Source organism: Lacerta agilis, chromosome 13 (genome assembly GCF_009819535.1).
Source record: "Lacerta agilis isolate rLacAgi1 chromosome 13, rLacAgi1.pri, whole genome shotgun sequence".
In the NCBI taxonomy this organism is placed as follows: Eukaryota; Metazoa; Chordata; class Lepidosauria; order Squamata; family Lacertidae; genus Lacerta; species Lacerta agilis.
The window spans coordinates 8,637,654-8,660,505 of NC_046324.1; the positions used below are offsets into that span (position 1 = coordinate 8,637,654).

Below are 22,852 nucleotides of genomic sequence, written 5' to 3' on the forward strand. Positions count from 1 at the left end.
CAATATATATTGAGGTTCTACGAAAGAGAGTTATTCCAGAACTGGAAAGGGGGTATCCTGGAGGTACTGGGATATTGCAGCACGACCTAGCCCCCGTCACACATCGAAAGTGGTGAAGACGTTCATGACAGATCAGCAAATACAGGTACAGTGGTACCTCGGGTTCAGAACTTAATTCATTCTGGAGGTCCGTTCTTAACCTGAAACTGTTCTTAACCTGAGGTACCACTTGAGCTAATGGGGCCTCCCGCCACCGGCACTCCGCCACCGCGCAATTTCTGTTCTCATCCTGCAGCAAAGTTCTTTGAGAGCCAGTGTGGTGTAGTGGTTAAGAGCGGTAGACTTGTAATCTGGTGAACTGGGTTCGCGTCTCCGCTCCTCCACATGCAGCTGCTGGGTGACCTTGGGCTAGTCACACTTCTCTGAAGTCTCTCAGCCCCACTCACCTCACAGAGTGTTTGTTGTGGGGGAGGAAGGGAAAAGGAGAATGTTAGCCGCTTTGAGACTCCTTCGGGTAGTGATAAAGCGGAATATCAAATCCAAACTCTTCTTCTTAACCCAAGGTACTACTTCTGGGTTAGCGGAGTCTGTAACCTGAAGCGTCTGTAACCCGAGGTACCACTGTACTTGATTGGCCAGGGAATTCCCCGGACATAAATCCCATTGAGAATTTGTGGGCTATATGCAAAATATGTACAGATGCAGCAGAACTCCCAACTCAGATGAATCCCCAGCAGCATGGTCAGTAAGGATTTCAAAAGAGGCCGACTGCTGGATCAGGCCCAGTTCCCAGAGTGGCCAACCAGATGACTCTTCTAGGAAGCCCACAAGCAGGATATGAGCACAACAGCATTCTCCCCACATGTGTTTCCCAGCAACTGTTGTTTAGAGACCTCCTACTGGAGCTGGATCGTGCCCATCATGACTAGTAGGCACTGACAGCTTTATTCTCTGCGAATTTGTCTTGCCTCTCCAAAAGAGTATGGGAAGATGGGATGCTAATTACCAATACCTGGTGGGTGGTCTGCCAGGCTTGTGTGATAAGCACACTGTTTTATGGAAGTGAGTCATGCGTTGGAGGGAATGTTCTTTCACATGTAGTGGACTTGTAAAAGGGTAAAAGAGTATTGGGAAATGATCCGTGATGAATTGGGAAAAAAGTTTAAAACCAGAGCCCTTCCCGTTGGGGATAATTCAGACTGAAACTCCCAAGTGTCAAAAATGTTATTTATGTATGCAACAACTGTGGCCTGTGTTTTGTTAGGCCAAAAATGGAAAACGAGCGAAGTCTCGATCAAAGAAGATTGGCAACTTAAGTTGAAATAATAATAATAATAATAATAATAATAATAATAATAATAATAATAATAATTTATTTATACCCCGCCCATCGGGCTGGGTTTCCCCAGCCACTCTGGGCAGCTTCCAACAGAGTGTTAAAATACAATAATCTATTAAACATTAAAAGCTTCCCTAAAGGGCTGCTTTCAGATGTCTTCTAAAAAGTCTGGTAGTTGTTTTTCTCTTTGACATCTGGTGGAAGGGTGTTCCACAGGGCGGGTGCCACTACCGAGAAGGCCCTCTGCCTGGTTCCCTGCAAGTTGGCTTCTCGCAGTGAGCGAACCGCCAGAAGCCCTCTGCGCTGGACCTCAGTGTCCGGGTAGAACGATGGGGGTGGAGATGCTCTTCAGACTTAGCGTATCAAATATGAGAACAAGAAGAACATACGTTTAGAGAAGATGGGAAAATGTTTATTGAATATGTGGGAAATAATTGTGTGCAGCTGAAAACGCTGGCAGTATTAAGATTAATTCAACAGTGTAAATAAGTTTTGATGGATGCAATAATGGAATACTGAATGGTATACAGTGGTACCTCAGGTTGCGGACACGATCCATTCCGAGGTGACATTCGCACCCCGAAAAGTCTGCAACCCAAGTGGTGATATTGCGCTTCTGCACATGCACGACCTGCGCAGAACGCTTCTGAGCATGCGCAGACCACGCGGAGCACTTCTGTGTGTGCGTGTGTGGTGAAACTTCCGGGTTTGCCACGTTCATAACCCACAGCGAACGCAACACGAGGTACGACTGTAGTTTTTTTTGTAAAATATGCATGGATTTATGATATGTAAAATTAACCATGGAAAGAGAAGAAGGGAAGTCATGGATATCTTAAGGATGTAAAATGAGTATTTTAAATTGTAAAACAGAAAATTTAATTAAAAAATTATATATATACATACACACACACACACACACACACACACATGAAGTGAGTCATGGGCAACTTACACCCGCCAGGAGTGACACCTCACCACCTTCCACGTGAGCTGTGTCAGGAAGATTTTGGGTCTCTCATGGCAGGAGAGAGTCTCAACAAAAGACATGCTCTCCCAAGCCAACATTCTCAACATGTCCATACTTCTCTCCCAGCAATGTCTACCCTGGCTTGGTCATGTGCATAGAATGGAAGATGGTAGGATCCCCAAGGATGTGCTCTACGAGAAACCGGCTTCTGGCCTGTTGGCGGACCATCTCTGTTACAAAGATGTCTGCAGATGAGACATGAAGGCTGGCAACATTAACACCGCTGTGTGGAAGGAAACCCCTTACAGACAACCGCAGGGCCTGGAGACAGGCAGTCAGGTCATATATCCACAGTCACAACATCTTGTGCGAGCATCATGTTGCCCTCACTAAGCCAGGCAGAAGCTGCCCAGGCTTCGGAAAGGAGGTGCCAGGCCACTGACCGGATGCTGGAGCCCTTCTGCTTCCTTCCCCTAGCCGGGCAGGCTTTGGGAAGGTGGCGAGAAGGCTCTTGGACCCATCTGAGCATTGTGCCTCCCTCCCTAAGTCCAGTAGGAATGGATCTGCTGTGGCTGTGGATCCTGCTGCCGGAAGCGACCACCTCACCTTGCCTCATGGGCAGGCCAGCGCTGTTCTGGCTGGAAGCAAGTGCTCCAAGGCTTGTGAGATATTTAAAACAGGGGGCTCATCACGGGCAGTTGAGCACATCAGGGTGTTGATGCCCTTTGACTTCCGAAGCACTAAACAGACACAAGCCAGAGAGGATCCGCCCTGCCCCACGCAAAACTCAGACGGCCTCCTTACCGCATCTGAATTCCAAGCAGAAAGCACTTTGAACATAAAAAGGCATTTAAGCCACAGGGGAAAGCGGGTAAATATGGTGAGGAAATGGCTGTGGCGAGAGTGCGCAGGCAGATCAAAGAGCTTGCAAAGCACCTTTGGCAACGGCAAGCAAAGCCTGCCGAGCCCCAAAGCGGCAGGTGCAAGGTTATTTCTCCGCAACTAAATGAAGTCACACGTACCTATTCCAATCTGTTTAAGTTACAGACAGATCTACACCCCAGGCCGCGTTTTGCACGTACTTCTAAACGCAATGCGGGATCTGTTCCTTGCCAGGTGACCATGTGTTCTACTTTTTGGAAGACAGCCCTCCATTTGAAAGGCGGCCAGATTCAAGCCCAGCCTGAAGATCAAGCAAGAAAGGAGAGCGGGGTGGGGGTGGGGGGCTTGAAATTGCTCATCAACCATCATGTGGAAGATGGAGCAAGCTTGTTTCTGCTGCTCCAGAGGGTAGGACCTGAACCAATGGCTTCAAGTTACAAGAAAAGAGATTCTAACTAAATGTTAGGAAGAACTTTAAGGCAGTAAGAGCTGTTCAGCCACGGAATGGACTCCCTTGGAAGGTGGTAGACTTCATTGGAAGTTTTTTTTTTTTACCAAAAATGTATAAAACAGGGTCACATGTTTGTTGGAAATGTAAGGGGAAAGAAGGCACCTTTTATCATATGTGGTGGTAGTAAAAGAATTTTGGGAAATGATTTATAATGAGTTGAAAAAATGGTAGTAAAAGAATTTTGGGAAATGATTTATAATGAGTTGAAAAAATGGTAGTAAAAGAATTTTGGGAAATGATTTATAATGAGTTGAAAAATGTTTAAAATAACTTTTTCTTTAAAAAAAAAAAAAAACCTGAAGCTTTTCTTTTAGGAATTCTAGGTGCTGAAATCCCAAGGGAGCAGAAAAGACTATTTATGTATGCGACCACGGCTGCACGGATGTTATTGGCCCAGAGATGGAAAGAAGATAAAGTCCCTACCAGAGAAAAATGGCAGATTAAATTGATGGATTGTGCTGAATTGGCAAAAATGACCGGAAGAATCAGAAATCAGGAAGACCAAAATTTTAATAAGATATGGGGGGATTATAATTTCTCTTAAAAACCATTGTAAACAGTTGAAACCAGTGTTTTTTTTCTGGGGGAGGATGCATACCCCTAAACATTTTGTGAATTTAAGTTTGGCCTCATTGAGGGGCAGTATTTCAATAAGTACAAAATAACCCCTCTGCAGCACCACAAATCCAACTCAGTGGTGTAACATTGGAAAATGTCAATCACTTCTCCTACCTGGGCAGTTATCTTTCCACAAGGGCCAACATTGATGCCGAAATCCAGCATCGCCTGAGCTCTGCAGTGCAGCTTTCTCCCGATTGAAGTGCAGAGTGTTTGAGGACCAAGACATTCGCAGGGAAACCAAAATGCTTGTTTACAAAGCTATTGTATTACCAACCTTCCTATATGCTTGCGAAACATGGACCACTTATAAACACCATCTCCAACTCCTCAAAAGATTTCATCAATGGTGTCTCCGAAAAATTTTACACATCACTTGGGAAGACAGGCAAACTAATACCAGTGTACTGGAAGAAGCAAAGATCACCAGCGTTGAAGCAATGATTCTTCAGCATCAACTTCGTTGGACTGGTCGTGTTGTGCGGATGCCCGATGATTATCTTCCAAAGCAACTACTCTATTCCGAACTTAAAAATGTAAAGTTGGTGGTCAACAAAAGAGGTTTAAAGACTGTCTCAAGGCAAATCTAAAAAAATGTAGTATAAACACTGACAACTGGGAAACACTGGCCTGCGAGAGCTCCAGTTGGAGAACAGCCTTTACAAAGGTGTCGTGGGCTTTGAAGACACTTGAACTCAGGACGCCAGGGGAAAACGTGCTAAGAGGAAGGCATGCTTGGCAAATCCACACTGTGATCAACTCCTGCCCGGAAACTTATGTCTCCACTGTGGAAGGACGTGTGGATCCAGAATTGGCCTCCACAGTCACTTACGGACTCACTGTTAAAACCGTGTTTATGGAAGACAATCTTACTCGGCTACGAGTGATCGCCAAAGAAGAAGAAGACCCCTAAACTTTTTTTTTTTTTTAAGGAAAAAAGCACTGGTTAAAACCATTAGTAGGACTGGAATAACACTTGTAATTTAATGGTGAATTTTGGACATAATGGAAAGATAAAAGGTATGGAAAGATGCCGGAGGAAATGATTAATAATAAGACCCACAAAGTGGAGGGTGGAAGTCCAGGAGATTCTTTGGAATCTTGTTTTTATGTTGTATATTGGATATGTGATTGCAAAACTTTAATCTGAAAACCAAATAAACAATTTAAAACAAAAAGGGCAATGCTGAGCTGGACGAACCAGGATAAGGTCGCTTCCTAAGCTTCCCAGTCCCAGTGTGCACACTGGAATCCCGCACGCGAGACAGCCTCCCGGTGGACAGCAGGAGTTTTGCTAATCTAATGAACTCCAAACTACCGCTAAGTGGCAGTCAAGGACAAGCTATCGCAGGCAATTTAGTTGATTTGTTAAACAGCAGCTGTTCTAGCAAGAAGGCAGAAGAAGAACCTCTTAGCTTAATGGAAGGTGGATAGACATGACTGGATAAAAAAACCATCCCAAATATCCCGCAACAGGCCCAGCATGCGATTCATTACGCTGACCTCCAGAAGCCTCTTTGAAGCGTCGGCAGCAACGAAAAAGACTTCCGCAGTGATTTCAAGCGCTCACATTGCTTTGCAGACAAAAGTTGTGTTGCAATCCCTTACAACAAGCCTGTAAAGGTAAACTAGCTTAATTTTCGTCCTGCTCAGTTCAGGAAACAGCACCCCAAAACGGTTTCCAGAAGCAATATTCGGGATTAGTGTTGCTTGGGAAACTGAAACCAAGAGATTGCTGTTGGTTGATTTCCTACCTGCCCCTTTTAAGGGTTTATAAAGGTGTTTAAGTTGTGTTTGAGTTCTTATAAGTGTGAGACAAAGATGAGGAACGTGAGGTCCCCCAGCTGTTCGGCATTACATTTTTTTTATTACCAATCATCAATTTTCATCATTATTTTGCTGCTTAATGGGCAAACATTTTATTTTTTAAAATAATTTTTATTCATTTGTAAGATATAAAACAGATAACATACAGAAAAATAGAAAAAAGAAAAGGGAAAATAGAACATCATATTGTTCTTACATACACATAACTTATCCTTTACATTGTTAAGTGACTTTCCTCAGTCCTTCCCATCTGAATTTCATTTCCTTAATATTCTCTAGCAGTTTTTATAAAATAACATCTTTACCAATATTTTCTTCTAAAACACCAATAATTAACCTGTTTCCTAAAAATAACAGCAAAAACCTATTAACTACTTCCTTGGGCAATATTAAATATGACATTAATTCAGGTAAGTTTTAAATTTCTTCAAATCCTCCTCAATCATCTCTTCTCCTTGATCGCGAAGTCTCCCGGTCAATTTGGCAAGCTCCATAAAGTCCAGCATCTTCATTTGCCATTCATCTATTAATGGTAATTCTTGGTTCTTCCATTTCTGGGCAAGTAGTAGCCTTGCAGCAGTTGTGGCATACAGAAAGAATGTTAAATCTTTTTTCGGTACTTCCTGACCTACAATTCCCAATAGAAAGGCTTCTGGATTCTTAATGAAAGTGTCTTTCAACACTTTTTTCATTTCATTATAAATCTTTTCCCAGAAGTCTTTCACCTTGGGGCACGCCCACCACATGTGGTAAAAGGTCCCTTCTTTTTCCTTGTATTTCCAACGTTTGTTATCAGATGTGCGAATGGGCAAACATTTTAAAAAGAACATCCATGTTTAAAGCACACAATAAAACTGGAGTGAGGAACATAATGCCCAAGAGCTGAAAGTGGCCCTCCATTCCTATCTGGCCCCCCAGAACTCTCTCCTTACCACCCCACCCTCTCCCCAAGCCACACCCTCTCATCACCAGCCCTGCTTCACACCCTCCTTGTGTGTTTTTGCCTGGCTGGAAGGTGCCCTTGAACTCTGATTATGCCTCTTGCTTGCCTGGATGGAGGACAGACAGCATGTACGGAAACTACTCTAGTGTGCAAGGGATAATTTACATTAGTTGTTCCACCCACTTTGGCCTTCCGAAGGTTGCGGAGAAATGAATGTGTTCCCTGCGCTGAAAAATATTGCCCTCCAATGCAAGAAAAGAGATTCTGCAGTTCATTTGGCGAGAAGGAGCCGCTTCCACCAGCTTAAAGCAAACAGGAGACAGATCTGCATATCAAAAGTTTTTATTTTCCTTTCCAGAGAGATTATCGCTTTTGTACATCAATACTTCAGAGGATGGGTAGTACTGGACGTCCCAGTGCATTGTAAACATGCCAGCTCTTTTCCTGGCACCCCTTGTGCCTTCATGAGCCACATGCCCAGCAGGAATTCTCCATGCGGTTTGCCCTGGCACCAGGATGCAATTCTCACGAAGAGCTTTATCTGCTGATCTTCTGCTCTAGCCTGCAGATCTGGCAGCCAAAGGGAGAGCACAGCCTGCATCTGTGAGCCACTCGGAAGGGATGCCAGCCCAGACGCTTGAGCTAGGGTAGGGATTTGGCAGGACCAGAGGCAGATTTAGGGCAGAGTGACAAGTTCCACTGCATCTAGCTCTTTTGCCCTGCACTCTTAACTTCATTTCCATTCCTTGATGCTTTCTTCCCTCTGTATGCACTAGTTTATGGAACAAGTCACAACAGACCTGCATTTGTTTTGCTGTTATGCTTTATTGTACTGTTCACACAATATTCAATATGATACATATATATCATCATAAGGTGACACCAAATTGGGAGGGGTGGCTAATACCCCAGAGGACAGGATCACACTTCAAAATGACCTTAACAGATTAGAGAACTGGGCCAGAGCAAACAAGATGAATTTTAACAGGGAGAAATGCAGAGTACTACACTTGGGCAAAAAAAATGAAAGGCACAAATACAGGATGGGTGACATCTGGCTTGAGAGCAGTACATGTGAAAAGGATCTAGGAGTCTTGGTAGACCATAAACTTGACATGAGTCAACAGTGTGATGCAGCAGCTAAAAAAGCCAATGCAATTCTGGGCTGCATCAATAGGAGTATAGCATCTAGATCAAGGGAAGTAATAGTACACTGTATTCTGCTCTGGTCAGACCTCACCTGGAATACTGTGTCCAGTTCTGGGCACCACAGTTCAAGAAGGATACTGACATGCTGGAACGTGTCCAGAGGACAGCAACCAAAATGATCAAAGGCCTGGAAACGATGCCTTATGAGGAACGGCTTAGGGAACTGGGTATGTTTAGCCTGGAGAAGAGAAGGTTCAGGGGTGATATGATAGCCATGTTCAAATATATAAAAGGATGTCATATAGAGGAGGGAGAAAGGTGGTTTTCTGCTGCTCTAGAGAAGCGGACACGGAGCAATGGATTCAAACTACAAGAAAGAAGATTCCACCTAAACATTAGGAAGAACTTCCTGACAGTGAGAGCTGTTTGGCAGTGGAATTTGCTACCAAGGAGTGTGGTGGAGTCTCCTTCTTTGGAGGTCTTTAAGCGGAGGCTTGACAGCCATCTGTCAGGAGTGCTTTGATGGTGTTTCCTGCTTGGCAGGGGGTTGGACTGGATGGCCCTTGTGGTCTCTTCCAATTCTATGATTCTATAAGCAGACTTTGTCTTCCAATACAGTACATTGTGCATGCCAACTCCAGGGGGGTCGTGTCTTTAGCCCCCTTGAAATCTTTGGGCAAGGGGCTGGACCTCCTCAATATGTGATGTCACACACACACACACACACACACACACACACACACACACACACAGCACTGGTATGCTGGGCGCTTCGAATGGTGCAGTGTTGGACCTTTTTCTGGCACAACCCTGCTGACAAGTCCAGTGTGCCTTCCTGTCCGATGCTGGCACTCTGGGCTCATCAGCAGGGTCGCACCAGAGTGCCGAAAGTCCAGCACTTTGGCGTGACCCTGTTTATGAACCCAGCACACTTTCCCATCTTATCAGAGGTCATGTCATAGTGTCAAAGATCTGGCACAATCCTTTGAGGGGGCCCCCGCAATGTTGGGTGCAACTCAGTGCCTCTGCAGTACATCATGTTTCACTCCCCTTCTTTCCCTTTTCACTTTTAATTTGGCCATTTGTCTAACTGTCCTGCAAAAAAAGAAAAAAAACCTGATCAAAGCATATCTGCTGCTGAAAACCTATGCTCAACATTTTTTAAAAAAGAAAGATCTTACCCATGCATTGTCACTTTTGCTTGTTTTGCAAGAACTAACTTTTTAAGCTACAATTCTATTGTAGGCCTTATATAAACTTTTTCTACCTTTAAGTTCATTGATTTATCAACCATATGTAGTATATGTTATTCTAAAAGGTAAAGGGACCCCTGACCATCTCGCTCTATAGGCTGAGGGAGCCAGCGTTTGTCCGCAGACAGCTTCCGGGTCATGTGGCTAGCATGACAAAGCCGCTTCCGGCAAACCAGAGCAGTGCACAGAAACACCGTTTACCTACCTGCTGGAGTGGTCCCTATTTATCTACTTACACTTTGACGTGCTTTCAAACTGCTAGGTTGGCAGGAGCAGGGACCAAGCAACGGGAGCTCACCCCGTGGCAGGGATTCAAACTGCCGACCTTCTGATCAGCAAGCCCTAGGCTCTGTGGTTTAACCCACAGCGCCACCTGGGTCCTATATGTTATTCTAGCATTGCGCTATAGGCAATTATCAACACGAACAAGTGCCCATGGCCTTGGCTTTCAGCACTTCGGCAGTGGAAGGAAAACTTTTGTAGATTCCGCTGAAAAGATAAGAGGGCAAGAGCCACTGGTTCCCAAAGTTTAAGGTCAGAGAGCAGTTGTGAGGTTCTAGAGCAGGATTATAACTTATCTGGGAGACCACTGTAAGCAGATGAAAACATTAACACTTGTAATGTAGCAAATATTATGGACAAAATGGACTGGCATAAAATATAGATTACTGAATAATACGCAGTTGAAAAGTTTGACAATATGACCCATGGAGGGGAAGGTGGGAAGTCCAGAGATTCAGAGAAATCTCAAAATAGGGATGCTGCTGAACTACAATTCCAATCAGCCCTACGAAGCACGGTCAATGGCCAGGTATGTTAGTTGCTGCAATTCAACCTTGTGCACTGACAAACCACAGAAGACCATTATGGTTTTGAAGAGTTTTAGATGACACACAGCAATGCTCCTTCATGCCTAGATACCTTGTGGCAACTGGGACCTTTAAGCAGTTAATTCTGTTTCTCTCCTGCTATTCTATAAAATGCTATTCTCTCAACGTTACTTACATATCAAGATGGCAGCACCTGGGAATTTTAATCTCTCAGATAAGCCCCTAGCAGGGTCTTACGGCCCCACCTGGCATAAAGCATATGGATGAACTTGAGAGGTTTATGTTGGCTACATGCCAAGTGCTAAGTAGTTTTTTGCCTTACAAGAATGTATAAACATCAGGCTGCTGAACAATAACCTGAATTCCAGGTGTGATTTATGTAAACCTAACAGTATATAAGTCTGAAGAACACCTCTGTCAGGTAGAACCTCAGCGCAGGCTAGATTTGGAAAGTGACGTGTGCTGGCCAAACTCCAGCTTCAAGAGTCCATTGCTCTCGGGGCTCCCAGCAACCAAAGGAAAGGCAGACAGAAAATAAAGCCTTTTTAGCTTTCTTTCAGCTATTAACAATATATCCAGCTTTCACCCAATCTGCGTGTTCACTGTTTTCTGAATCCAGAAATGACCTCTGCTGAGAAAAATATGGAGGGCCGAAGGTTCCCCACATCTGGTCAGGGGGTGCATCTTGAGAAAATATTACCAGTAACCTCTTATGACCGTAGAAAGAATAATCCCCTCTCCTTTTGCTCGTGCTGGATTTAAACTATCATTTCTTATTTCAGCTACCTGCAGAGATCACTTGGACGCTGTTTAAACTACAAGCCTACCCATTCAAGAGGTCCCCTAGGTTGGAGAACACTGAGGTGGACAGCTTCTCATCCTTTCGAGGTCAACAAAATAAAGCTCTGCCATAGATACTTGGATCTAGTGACTCCAGCCATCGAGTCATGTTACTGCATTTGTAGACTCTAAGACAGGGGTCAGCAAACATTTTCAGCAGGGGGCTAGTCCACTGTCCTTCAGACCTTGTGGGGGGCCGGACTATATTTTGGGAGGGGGGGAATGAACAAATTCCTATGCCCCACAAATAACCCAGAGATGCATTTTAAATAAAAGCACACATTCTACTCATGTTAAAACATGCTGATTCCCAAACTGTCCGCAGGCCGGATTTAGAAGGCAATTGGGCCGCATCCGGCCCCCGGGCCTTAGTTTGGGGACCCCTGCTCTAAGAGAATGGAGTTACCAGAGTCTTATTTAGGGAGGGGAGAAAGTTGTCAGGGCTGCCACACACTTTTTAGACATGGCACATATGCCCATGCAACTCTTAGCATTACATGCGGACATCGCTTGAAAGCTTAAGCTTTCAGCTGAGGAAGCTTCAGGGAAATTAAATAAACCAACATGTGAATGCAGCCGTCATGAGTGCACTGAGCAACTTAATACAAGAATGGGGAACCTGTGACCTCCCAGGTGTCCCTAGAATGCACCTCCCATCATCTCCAACTATTGATCATGCTTGCTGGGGCTGATGGGCACTGTAGACCAACGGCTTCTTGGGGGACACTATCCCATTGGCTACCCCAATTATTACATACTCCCCCTTCCATTACAGAAGAAGACTTCAAGTCACAGTCAAGTTCACCCATTTTTATTTTTATTTGATTTTACACAGCTTTTCAAGAAAGCTCTGAGATTCGAGTAGAATTGGAGCGGCTATTTTTCTTGCAGGCAAGGAAATATCCCAGAATCCCCAGTGTCAAAGCTAGGAAGGCAGTTGCTATGGACAGTCCTGCCACTGTCAACAGAGACATCTCATGGGTACCTGAGAAAGAGAAGCAGGAGATTGAATTTGGGCCCTTCTGCATGCAGAGCATGTGCACTACCATACACCTATGCATTTTACACGTTTCTGCTCCATGGAAGTGTCATTATTTGCCACGAGGACCATCACCATCATCCAATTGCACATTGCAGCCCATCATTGAGGACAGTTCTTCTGGATCTGATCTTACATGACCTGGACAGGCCACATTCACCCACCACATGGTGAAGACAGATGGTCAAGGGCCATACCTCCTCTCTTCCCAGGAAGAAGTCATTCAATTGGAGGCCAACTGATTTACAACTGCAGGCAGCTGCAGTCCCCCACCCCACCCCCAAGACTTGCAAGGTCAAACTCTGCTTACTGGCTAGGTACAACTGCCAAAGCACTTTAATATGGTTAACATAGCTGCCTTAGAACATACATAGCTGCTTCATGTCACCTTGGAACTAGGAGTCCATCCAAGGCTACAATCCTAACCACAGTTAGCTGGAAGTACACTCCAAAGAACTCCATGGGATTGACTTCTGAGTAGACCTGGTTAGAATTGCACTGTATGATGCCTTATACAAGGTCAGACTATTTATCTGGCCTACTATCACCTACCATGGGCAAAAAGATTGCAGGGGGTTGAATTAGATGACCCTAACTCTATGATTCTATGACTGCCAGCTCTCTTAAGTTTTCAGGCAGAGGTCTTTTTGAGCCCTACCTAGAGATGCAAGGGGCTGAACAGCAGACTTTCTGCATGCTAAAAATGCCACCCAAAACTGCAGCCTTACCTTCTCTCATTGCCCCCATGGTTCTTTGGTTTTCAGGAAGATGCCCCAAACTCTTTGGGGCACCCAGGACAACCGGTCCTATCAGCACATCAGCCTCTGCTCTTCCCACTGAAGGGTCACCTGCAAAAGCATGAAAGCCTAGAAACTTATTTTGATCAGGTTCGAGTTAAGCTCCTTTTAACACATTTCCTCCTATGGGACAATCATAGCCAATCTAGACACTGACGATGCAGAGGGGTTGGTGGCAGCAGGTGGTGGTGGTGGTGGTGGGGAACAGGATGAGCTCTAATGGGATTGAGTCCCAGAAGGAGGGAAGTTGTTGGATGAACATTAGGAGAAACATCTTGGATGGCAAGAGCAGTTGACTGGAACCAGTTGTCTTTTCATCCTCTGAAAAATTGGAGCCAATAGGAAGCTTTTTTTGACCCATGCAGGAAGCAAGGCCTCGTCTCCTGGAGTCACCACCCTTGTTCCATAAGTCACTCTGGACACAGAATTTACCATGCACAATAACAGGAGCATCTCTCTGGAAGCGTCCTCTCGTCTCTCTCCACCAGGGATCCATCCTTCCAGACCGGCCTGCAGGTGGCATACAGTTCCTCCTCTCACAGCAGCTGCAGATGTCTGCAGCACCTTCAATGGGAGTCCAGCTGCAGCAAAAGGGGGGTACAGGAATCACTCCTCCCCTGCTGGTCTCGGCTTCTCAGACAGCCCCACCCTCCACAGTTCTCAGCTGCTTCCCTCACCTGTTCCTTGCTTTGTTGAAAGAGCAAGCCTTGTTGAGAGGACCAAGAGGCTGATCAGCTGCTGTGACTTTCAAGTGGCAAGTAATGTAGACCTGGAGAAAGTAAGGGGGGAGAAAGTAAGGGGGGAGCCCCAAAGAAAGACCATTGGACTTTCCAGCATTGCGGCCTATTGAGCAACTCAATGCTCTGCAAATGCCATTGGGCTCCAGGTCCCATCAGCCCCAGCCAGCATGACCAATGGTCAGGGATAATGAGAGTTCTAGCCAATCCACATCTAGAGAACCACAGATTCTCCCACACTCATGCTCAAACAACTCTGTCACAGTGGCTTTACCAAGTCCAACGAGCTAGTTCTATTATTTTATTTATATACAGTACAGTCATACCTCGTGTTGCATACGCTCTGTGTTGTGTACATTTGGATTACGCACCTCCATGACCCAGAAGTCCTCCATGGAGCATGCGGAGTGCACGGGTGCACAGAAGCATTCTGTGCACTTTGCGCATGCACAGAAGCACAAAAACCCACAAAGTTCCGGGTTTTGCTGTTGTTGTTGTTGTTGTTCGTTCGTGTTAAGTACGCCCAGGTTACGTGGTGCGACCCGGAACGGATCACATACGTTACATGGGGTACCACTGCATTGAATTTATAGACCGCTCTATTCCCGGAGGTCTCAGGGTACTTCACAGAACAAAATCAAAATATAAAACCACAAAATATATAATCAAAATAAAAACAACCACCCAATAAAAGGCTAAAAACACAGCATGTAGCTACCGGTATATCTGGAATCCATAGTGTACAATGCAGCCTCTCTAGCCATCAAAGTACAGGAGGCACAGGGAAGTTAGCCCATTGTTGGCCCTTGGGAAGCACTGGGCTTTTGCAGGCACTGACAGTCAGCTGGCTGGCATTGCCTGAAAAGCCCCTTTCATCCATGCCCTGCTTTTCCTGTAGGTAGGGAAGGAGGAGAAATTCAATTCCATACTCATTCAAAGCCAAATCTTCCAAATTTGCACGTCCCTAAATAATATGAGAACTGAAATGCAGCTATCCTTCAAAATCCGCACCAGTTTGAAAGTTTGCAATGCAGTTCTCCTAGAAACAGAGAACTGTAGAGCTGGAAGGAACCATGGGGGTCGTCTAGTCCAACCCCCTGCAATGCAGGAATCTTTTGCCCAACTTGGGGCTCAAACCCACAACCCTGAGATTCAGAGTCTCCTGCTCTACCAACTGAGCTATCCCAGCTGACAATAATTACAAAATTGCACACATTAAGGAAAGTGGATTAAAAAAACCCAAGATATTAATGAAAAAACGCATTGTATTAGGGGAATGTTCTTGCAAGACATTAGTCAAAACTGCATATAAAATGTATTTAATACAATAAATTCACACTAAAACACTGGTGAACTTTCATGGGGATATATTTTTTTTAATGCCAATTGCTGCAAAATGCGCCTGATCAGGAAGCTTGCTGTGTTCATTAATGTCTCACCAAGCCTCCATTATCTCCTGCAAACTGGAAGGCATCAACTGTGAACTGGAGAGAATCCTGCCTGGGTCTTGGGGACACAAAGGCTGAACTGGAGTCATCTGATCTCCCATCAACCAGGCATCTAAGACAAAACATATGGTTTAGCAACATTGCCCCAGTAGCTGACAGCCAAATAAATGCAACCCAGAGATCCTGGCAAGAAAGGCATACTTACCCATTGAAGTCAATTATAGCATATCTGGGAGAAGAGTCTCTGTCTGGGCTCAGCGTGGCCACACAGTTGTCAATGAAGAGCTTCAGAACCACGTGGTTCTCAGTATTGACATCAGCCTGGATGTGCATGGCATCTCCCAGCTGATATCTGTTAATGGTTCTCTCTGCACTCCAGTCATCTAGAAGGCAATCCTTATCTTAATACAGGGATGGGATAATACAGGTGCCCTAGGTAAGCACCTGAAACACCTGGAATCTCACATCACTCAGAGATTGGGGTAGCCTACTGTACAAAAGAAGACTGATCACCGAAGAATTGATGCTTTTGAATGATGGTTCTGGAGGAGACTCTTGAGAGTTCCATGGACTGCAAAAAGATCAAACTTATCCATCCTTAAAGAAATCAGCCCTGAGTGCTCATTGGAAGGGCAGATCCTGAAGTTGAGGCTCCAGTACTTTGGCCACCTCATGAGAAGAGAAGACTCCCTAGAAAAGACCCTGATGTTGGGAAAGATGGAGGGCACAAGGAGAAGGGGACGACAGAGGATGAGATGGTTGGACAGTGTTCTCGAAGCGACTAGCATGAGTTTGGCCAAACTGCGGGAGGCAGTGTAAGATAGGTCTGCCTGGTGTGCTCTGGTCCATGGGGTCACGAAGAGTCGGACACGACTGAACGACTGAACAACAACACTGTACAAAAGTTCATCACACTTTTGCCTCTAGTCTCACCCATCACCGACATACAGCCCTTGAAGGCAATGCATCCCTTGAACTTAAAAAAGGTTCCCCATCCTGTCAGGGAACTGCCACCTGGCCCACTGAGGGGAACGGAGGGTCCGTTAGCATACAGAGAGCCCCGACGCCAATTCAGCAGCAAGCACCTCTTCCAGCGGGGAAAGCTGCCACACCTCCAGTGGGGAGGAGAGGGAGGGAACCAGCCAGGCGGGGAGGGGGCTTAGGGGTGCCACTGAGAGCCCCAGCGCCTCTTCTAGCCAGGAGCCACAAACAGGGAGCCTGGTGGGGAGAGGGCTTGGGGGGTGTTGCTGAGACTCTGCGCTCACCTCGCCCGGCTGGTCAGGCGGGAGGCACGCCATTTCCGGCACCCCAGTTGCGCAGAGGGATGAAACGCAAGGAGGGTAGGAGGAGACTTGGGGTGCCGAAGTTCTTATGCTGGGGGAGAAGCCAGAAGGGGCCACTCCCGGATTCTGCCAGCGACTGAGACAGATATGCTTTTCGTAGCTCTGCACTGTAAATAGTTTGCACAATAAAACTGCCAAAGACTGTTTGGGCTCCTGCTCTGTTACTTGTGAAGCACCTTCACGCGAACCCTTACACATCCCGACTTACGAAGTAGACACTATTTTCCCCAAGGCTGCCACCTACCATTCATCAGACGCAACGAGAAGGCCAACCTTGCTTCTGCAGAAATGGTAGAGCTGAAAGGAATCCATGTTGGCCTGATGGACTTGCTGCTCACATTGTCTTTCCTGAAAGGGACAGTCTTCACTGATCAACCAGTTCTCCAAGGAACAGTCACTGGGAAGGTGCAATCAGAGAACAAAGAGCCACTCACCTCGGATAGTGACATTCAATAGGAACTTCAGCTGGGCTGGTCCTGATGATTTGAGTGTTACTTCCAGGATTAGGACTATAGTAGAGGCTTATGCTATAGACAAGAGAGTCTGGAGTCATCTGGAAGGAGAAGAGCAGTGGCAAATATAGATTCACAGCAGGCTTCATCAACCTGGTGCTCTCCAGATGTTATGGACTCCAATTCCCATCATCTGCACTAGTTGGGGCTGATGAGAGTTGGGAGTCCACCACATCTGGAGGGCACCAGGATAGAGAAGGCTGCTCAAACCATTGTTAGTTCATATAAACGCATCATATTCCCAAAAATAAATGCCACCTTAAAAATATGGACTTGACCCTTGGATCTCTCCCAACTCTACAATTCTATTATCATTCCATTGCTAGTCTCAAGATATATTCCCTGTTAAGTGTAGGGAAGTGCAATCAGCCCAGAGGGATGCCCCCTCCATCATCTGTTATAATGTAAGAGGATAGTGAGGGACCATTCAGAGGTGGCCTTGTGCAGGGCTTAGGACATGGGCACAAAGAACCTAGGACCACCAGACAAATTCCATGCACATCTGAAAAGCACAAGTTGTTTTGTGTAGGCTGCAAAAAGTGGTACATGAATTTTATAGAATTTTATAGATAACCAAATTTCATCCTCACAACAATTCTGATGTAGTTATTTGTTTAGTTTGTTGCCCAATGCAAAACATCTCCAGGTACAGTTTAAAAAAAAAAACCCACCAGGTTTAGTGATAGCAGCATACACAAACAAAAATCCAGCACCACAGAAAGCGGCAGATGACTTGCCTAAGGTAATCAGTCAGCTTCTTGAGTGAGTGGGGATTTGAACTCAGGTCTTGCCAGTCCTAGCTGAACATACAGTACTAGCAGTCACTACCTAGGCTCAACCATCATTAAACCAGCAGCATTCTGCATTCACTTCTCTCTAAGAAGGTCCTTCTGCCACCTTGGGGTACAAGCCATAGGAAGCGAAACTTTTGACTATTTTTGGAAAAAGGAAACTAATGTTTTATTTGCAGACCTCGCATAATGATAACCACTCCTATCCCTTTTGTTTTGAGAAGTTTCCATTGAATGGAGGATTCTATGATAAGGCTCTAAGATTAGTGCAGCACACACGTGCTGGTGCACAGAGTATTGCTGGTTCAGGATCCCAACCTGTCCATCACATTGCTCTCTCAGATAGTTGCTCCTTTTCTCACTTTTAAAGGTAAAGGTAAAGGACCCTTGACAGTTAAGTCCAGTCACGAATGACTCTGGGGTTGCGGCGCTCACCTCGCTTTACAGGCCGAAGGAGCCGGCATTTTTTCCGGGTCATGTGGCCAGCATGACTAAGCCGCTTCTGGCGCAATGGAACACCAAATCCAGAGTAGCACACGGAAATGCCATTTACCTTCCTGCTGGAGCGGTTCCTGTTTATCTACTTGCACTTTGACGTGCCTTCGAACTGCTAGGTTGGCAGGAGCTGGGACCGAGCAACGGGAGCTCACCCCGTCGTGGGGATTCGAACCACCGACCTTCTGATCGGCAAGCCCAAGAGGCTCAGTGGTTTAGACCACAGTGCCACCCGCATCCCTTTTCTCGCCTTTACCTACCCCATTGAAAAGAAACACATTACCAGTTCCAGGGTTCGTTAAAGCATTTCTATTTCTGCAAATGTTAGGGTTCCCCCAAAGCCATCAATACCTCCCTCTCATGCACGGGCACAGGGGCGTCTTGTCCATAGAGGCAAGTGGCACGCGGCGCCAAGTTCTGGAGGGCACCAGGGAAGAGGCGGAGGCTGGACGCGGCACCTCCCGGCATCAGCTCACTGCCCTCGCCCGCCTCTGCCATGCCATGCCGAAGCAGCTCTGAGCCTCCACCTGCTGTGGCCACCACGGCACAGGTGCCAGGGAAGAGGCGGAGGCTGGATGTGGCGTCTCCTGACATCAGCTCGCCGCCCTCGCCCGCCTTGCTGAAGCAGCACCGTGCCTGGAGTCTCCGCCTCTTCCCCACCAGAGAAGCCGCCCTCCAGCCGTTGCCCTCCTCCAGCGCCATACAAAGGTCAGCAACTCTGGGAACCGGGGGGGGGGTGCCGGAGGGATCTTTGCACCACGGCGCCAGATATACTTAAGACAGCCCTGCACAGGCAGTATCTTTTTAACCACATGAACAAACAGTAGCCACAGCTGGAGCACCAGAAATATGGGGAGTCTTTCCACCCCCGGTATACTTCTTCACCCATTAGGCTTTTCTTGTTACTTTAGAACAACTAAAAGAAGCTAAAGGAACTCAAGAAGCACATGCATTTCATCACCAAAGAAAAAAAAATCCTTCCAGTAGCACCTTAGAGACCAACTAAGTTTGTTCTTGGTATGAGCTTTCGTGTGCTCACCTTAGAGACCAACACGGCTACCTACCTGTAAATGCATTCCATCAGTTCACCTTACCTGTAAGATGCTGCCACACTCATGGAGCCCAACTTCAAAGACCACCATATTCTCTGCATTGTCAAGGGAGGTGTATTGGCAACCAAGAGAGCCCAGGATCAGGTCCGCAGCTTGGACGAGCCTCCCCGTCCCAAACAGGTCCCTGTTCACAGTTACGACCACCTGAGCCTCCATGCAATGCACAGTCACGGGAGTCAGGAGGGATAAAGCCCTCGGCTGGGAAACGTCCACCCAAGCCCAGGGTGAAGACCGAGACAAGACTGAGCCGCGAGGCTGTCCCCCTGGAGGAACAGTCCTGGAAGGAGATCTCCAAACCAGATCGTCCCCAGACAACTCCCAAGGGCCTGCAATGTCCACCACACTAATTACTACACACAACAGCACACTGCTAACGTAAGCTAAGAGCCCCATTCTGACTGCAAAATTAAACCACCACCCACTGTGTCTCAAAGAGGACCAGGGCAGGAGAGGAAGGCTTTAAATGCTGCGGATCCAGCCCCTTCACAGCTGTTGCCAGCTGCAGAGAAGGAATAAGAGCAATGAGCCTCAGCTGGAGACAATGCAGACTTGACTCACTGGGACTTTATCCTCTCTTTTTAAAAATAATAATAATAAATCTTTATTGAAAGTTCAAAAGGTACATAAATATATGTGCATTAAACATGGTGAGATGTAAATTAAAGAGAGAGAAAGAAAAAGAGAAACAGAACCCATGTAGAAGGGAAAATAAAGGGGGAGGGAGAAACCCAAAACTGTGTATTTTACAAAATTGTTATTGTACTTCACCAGATCTTAACCTATTCCAGGTATTTGTAAGAATGGATTCCAAATATCAGTGAATTTGTCCATGGCAAGTCTGCGTTTATATGCAAGTTGTTCATATGTTGCAAGTTTGTATATAAGTCTTCAATCCAATCGTAGAAGGTACTTTATCCTGAAAACACTTAGCCCATGAGTAGGCAAACTAGGGCCAGGGGGCCAGATCTGACCCAATCGCCTTCTAAATCTGGCCCGCAGACGGTCCAGGAATCAGCGTGTTTTTAAACGAGTAGAATGTGTGCTTTTATTCAAAATGCATCTCTGGGTTATTTGTGGGGCATAGGAATTCATTCATTTATTTATTTTTTCAAAATATAGTCCGGCCCCCCACAAGGTCTGAGGGACAGTGGACCGGCCCCCTGCTGAAGAAGTTTGCTGACCCCTGACTTAGCCTAAGAGCGCTTCCAGATGCATGAGAGCCAGTGTGGTGTAGTGGTTAAGAGCAGTAGACTCGTTATCTGGGGAACCGGGTTCGCGTCTCCACTCCTCCACATGCAGCTGCTGGGTGAACTTGGGCTAGTCACACTTCTTTGAAGTCTCTCAGCCCCACTCACCTCACAGAGTGTTTGTTGTGGGGGAGGAAGGGAAAGGAGAATGTTAGCCGCTTTGAGACTCCTTCGGGTAGTGATAAAGCAAGATATCAAATCCAAACTCTTGTTCTTCTTCTGTTGTGACTCCTCCAACATGCAGTTTCACTGGATGTCTAAAAATGCTAGTGTTATGAGGGAAGAAAACCTTTCCCTCTCCACTTTCTCCATGCCATGCATAGATTTATGGAGATCTATCATGTCAGAAGGGGTGTGGTGGCCTTAGAGGCAAAGAAGCAAACTTGTGAATGGTGATGCCATGGACTGGTTGGACACAGAGGAATGGTGAGAGGTACCAAGTGAGGAACCACCAATGGAAGTAGGCTCAGAGCCCAGGGAGTGGTGGTGGGATAACAGTGTGTGGTCACAGGGAGAAGACTGGGAAGAGGAGGTGCTGGAAGCCGAGAGGGTAACAGGGTTTAGTGTGCTGAGGGAATCTGTAGCAGAGAGAAGTCTAGAATCTGAGGGAGAAGTTGAAGCAGGAGAGGAGAGAGGGCTAGAGGATGAGATGAGTCAGGCTAGTGAAGAGGCACAAGCTCCCCTCCTCACTTGTCTCCCAGACCCAGAAGAGGCATGAAAAGGGCAAAGAAGAGATTGGTGACGTGCAGGCGCAGTCTCCAATTACTTGGGGAGGGGAACCTGGAGAGGAGAGGGTTTAGGCATCTGTGAGAAGCAGGAACCTTCAGCCTCAGAAACTGCTTCATCAGGTCACTGTGATCTAAACCAATGAGCCTCTTGGGCTTGCCGATCAGAAAGTTGGTGGTTCGAATCCCTGTGACAGGGTGAACGCCAGTTGCTCTTTCCTAGCTCCTGCCAACCTAGCAGTTCAAAAGCACGCCAGTGCAAGTAGATAAATAGGTACCGCTGTGGCGGGAAGGTAAATGGCATTTCTGCATGCTCTGGTTTCTGTCATGGTGTCCCATTGTGCCAGAAGCGGTTAAGCCATGCTGGCCACATGACCCAGAAACCTGCCTGTGGACAGATGCCAGCTACCTCGGCCTGGAAGCAAGATGAGCGCCAAAACCCCATAGTTGCCTTTGACTGGACTTAACCGTCCAGGGGTCCTTTACCTTTTTTACCTTTCATCGGGGCAAGACCTACCGGAGAGGAGTTGCTGTGCTCATTAGGCCTGACACTCCTATATCGATCGTGTTTTTGATAATAAAGGGTTAACTCCAACTCGCATGCTGTGATTTACTGCTGGCTGATACAAATGAAAGTTAGAGCAGGATTGGGAAACCTGTGGTCTCCAGTTGGTACAGTCTTCCCAATTCAGTCTCAGCAAGGACGGCCAATGGTCAGGGATCCCGGGCGTTACACATTATGTGCTCTCTTGTTTTATTTTCTTTTATAAAAGGCTTATTTTTGCTATATCCTAGAGAAAAGCCATGGCGTAGTCAGCATGGTGCCTTCTCATGGAGCTTCTACTGGTAGGGGAAAAAAATATTATGAACATACGAAGCTGTCTTAACCCCACACCACTGCTGCATCTAATTCAGCAGTGTTTCATAGCCACACTAGCAGCAACACTCCAGCATTTTGAGCAGAATTCTCTCCCAACATACCCAACAAAGACAGGCTTCCAAAAGAAAAAAAAAGTTGTTACAGTTTATTCAGAACTATATTTTAATACATAACTTCATTCTTTGGAAATAATGGCAATGAACCCAAGGGGAGGAAGTATATTGTGTTTACTAACCAGGTTCAACATAATTACTTTAAAACAAAGGCACTTCTGCCAAGTGATTCAGAGGGGGAAACCATTTGCCAGGGATAAAAGCAAAAATGAGGTAAAAACTGATGCTGCCTTGGAAAGGCAATGTGAGCAGAAGATAACTGCATTTCCTCAGGAGGGGCCTTTTAAACCAGAGGCAGGGAACCTGTGGCCCTCCAGATATGGATGGACTACAACTCCCATCATCCCTGACCATTGGCCATGCTGGCTCGGGCTGATGGAAGTTGGAGTCCAAGAACCTCTGGAGGGCCAGAGGTGCCCCACTCCCAGTTTAAACGAGACATTCAAAAAAT

General features: G+C 46.3%; 1 protein-coding gene across 1 annotated transcript; it reads right to left on the reverse strand.

Annotated features, from left to right (window-relative positions):
* Positions 1-12,855: 12,855 nt before the first annotated feature.
* LOC117057116 (zona pellucida sperm-binding protein 3-like) lies at positions 12,856-19,909 on the reverse strand. The gene is made up of 8 exons (XM_033167909.1): positions 19,419-19,909; positions 16,961-17,079; positions 16,771-16,874; positions 15,389-15,566; positions 15,175-15,295; positions 13,676-13,767; positions 13,431-13,579; positions 12,856-13,049 (listed from the first exon to the last, which is right to left on the reverse strand). Exons 1-8 carry the CDS (start codon positions 19,827-19,829, stop codon positions 12,856-12,858), a joined length of 1,368 nt encoding a protein of 455 aa, XP_033023800.1. The 5' UTR covers positions 19,830-19,909.
* Between the last annotated feature and the right edge of the window lie 2,943 nt (positions 19,910-22,852).

Bases quoted from the DNA above. Each gene is read 5' to 3' on its own strand.
- LOC117057116 (XM_033167909.1), bottom strand. From the start codon at position 19,829: ATGGGGCTCTTAGCTTACGTTAGCAGTGTGCTGTTGTGTGTAGTAATT. The intron at 15,567-16,770 runs GTAGGTGGCAGC...ATTGCCTTCTAG, and splicing joins CTCGTTGCGTCTGATGAATG to ATGACTGGAGTGCAGAGAGA. The intron at 15,296-15,388 runs GTAAGTATGCCT...GTTTTGTCTTAG, and splicing joins GCTATAATTGACTTCAATGG to ATGCCTGGTTGATGGGAGAT.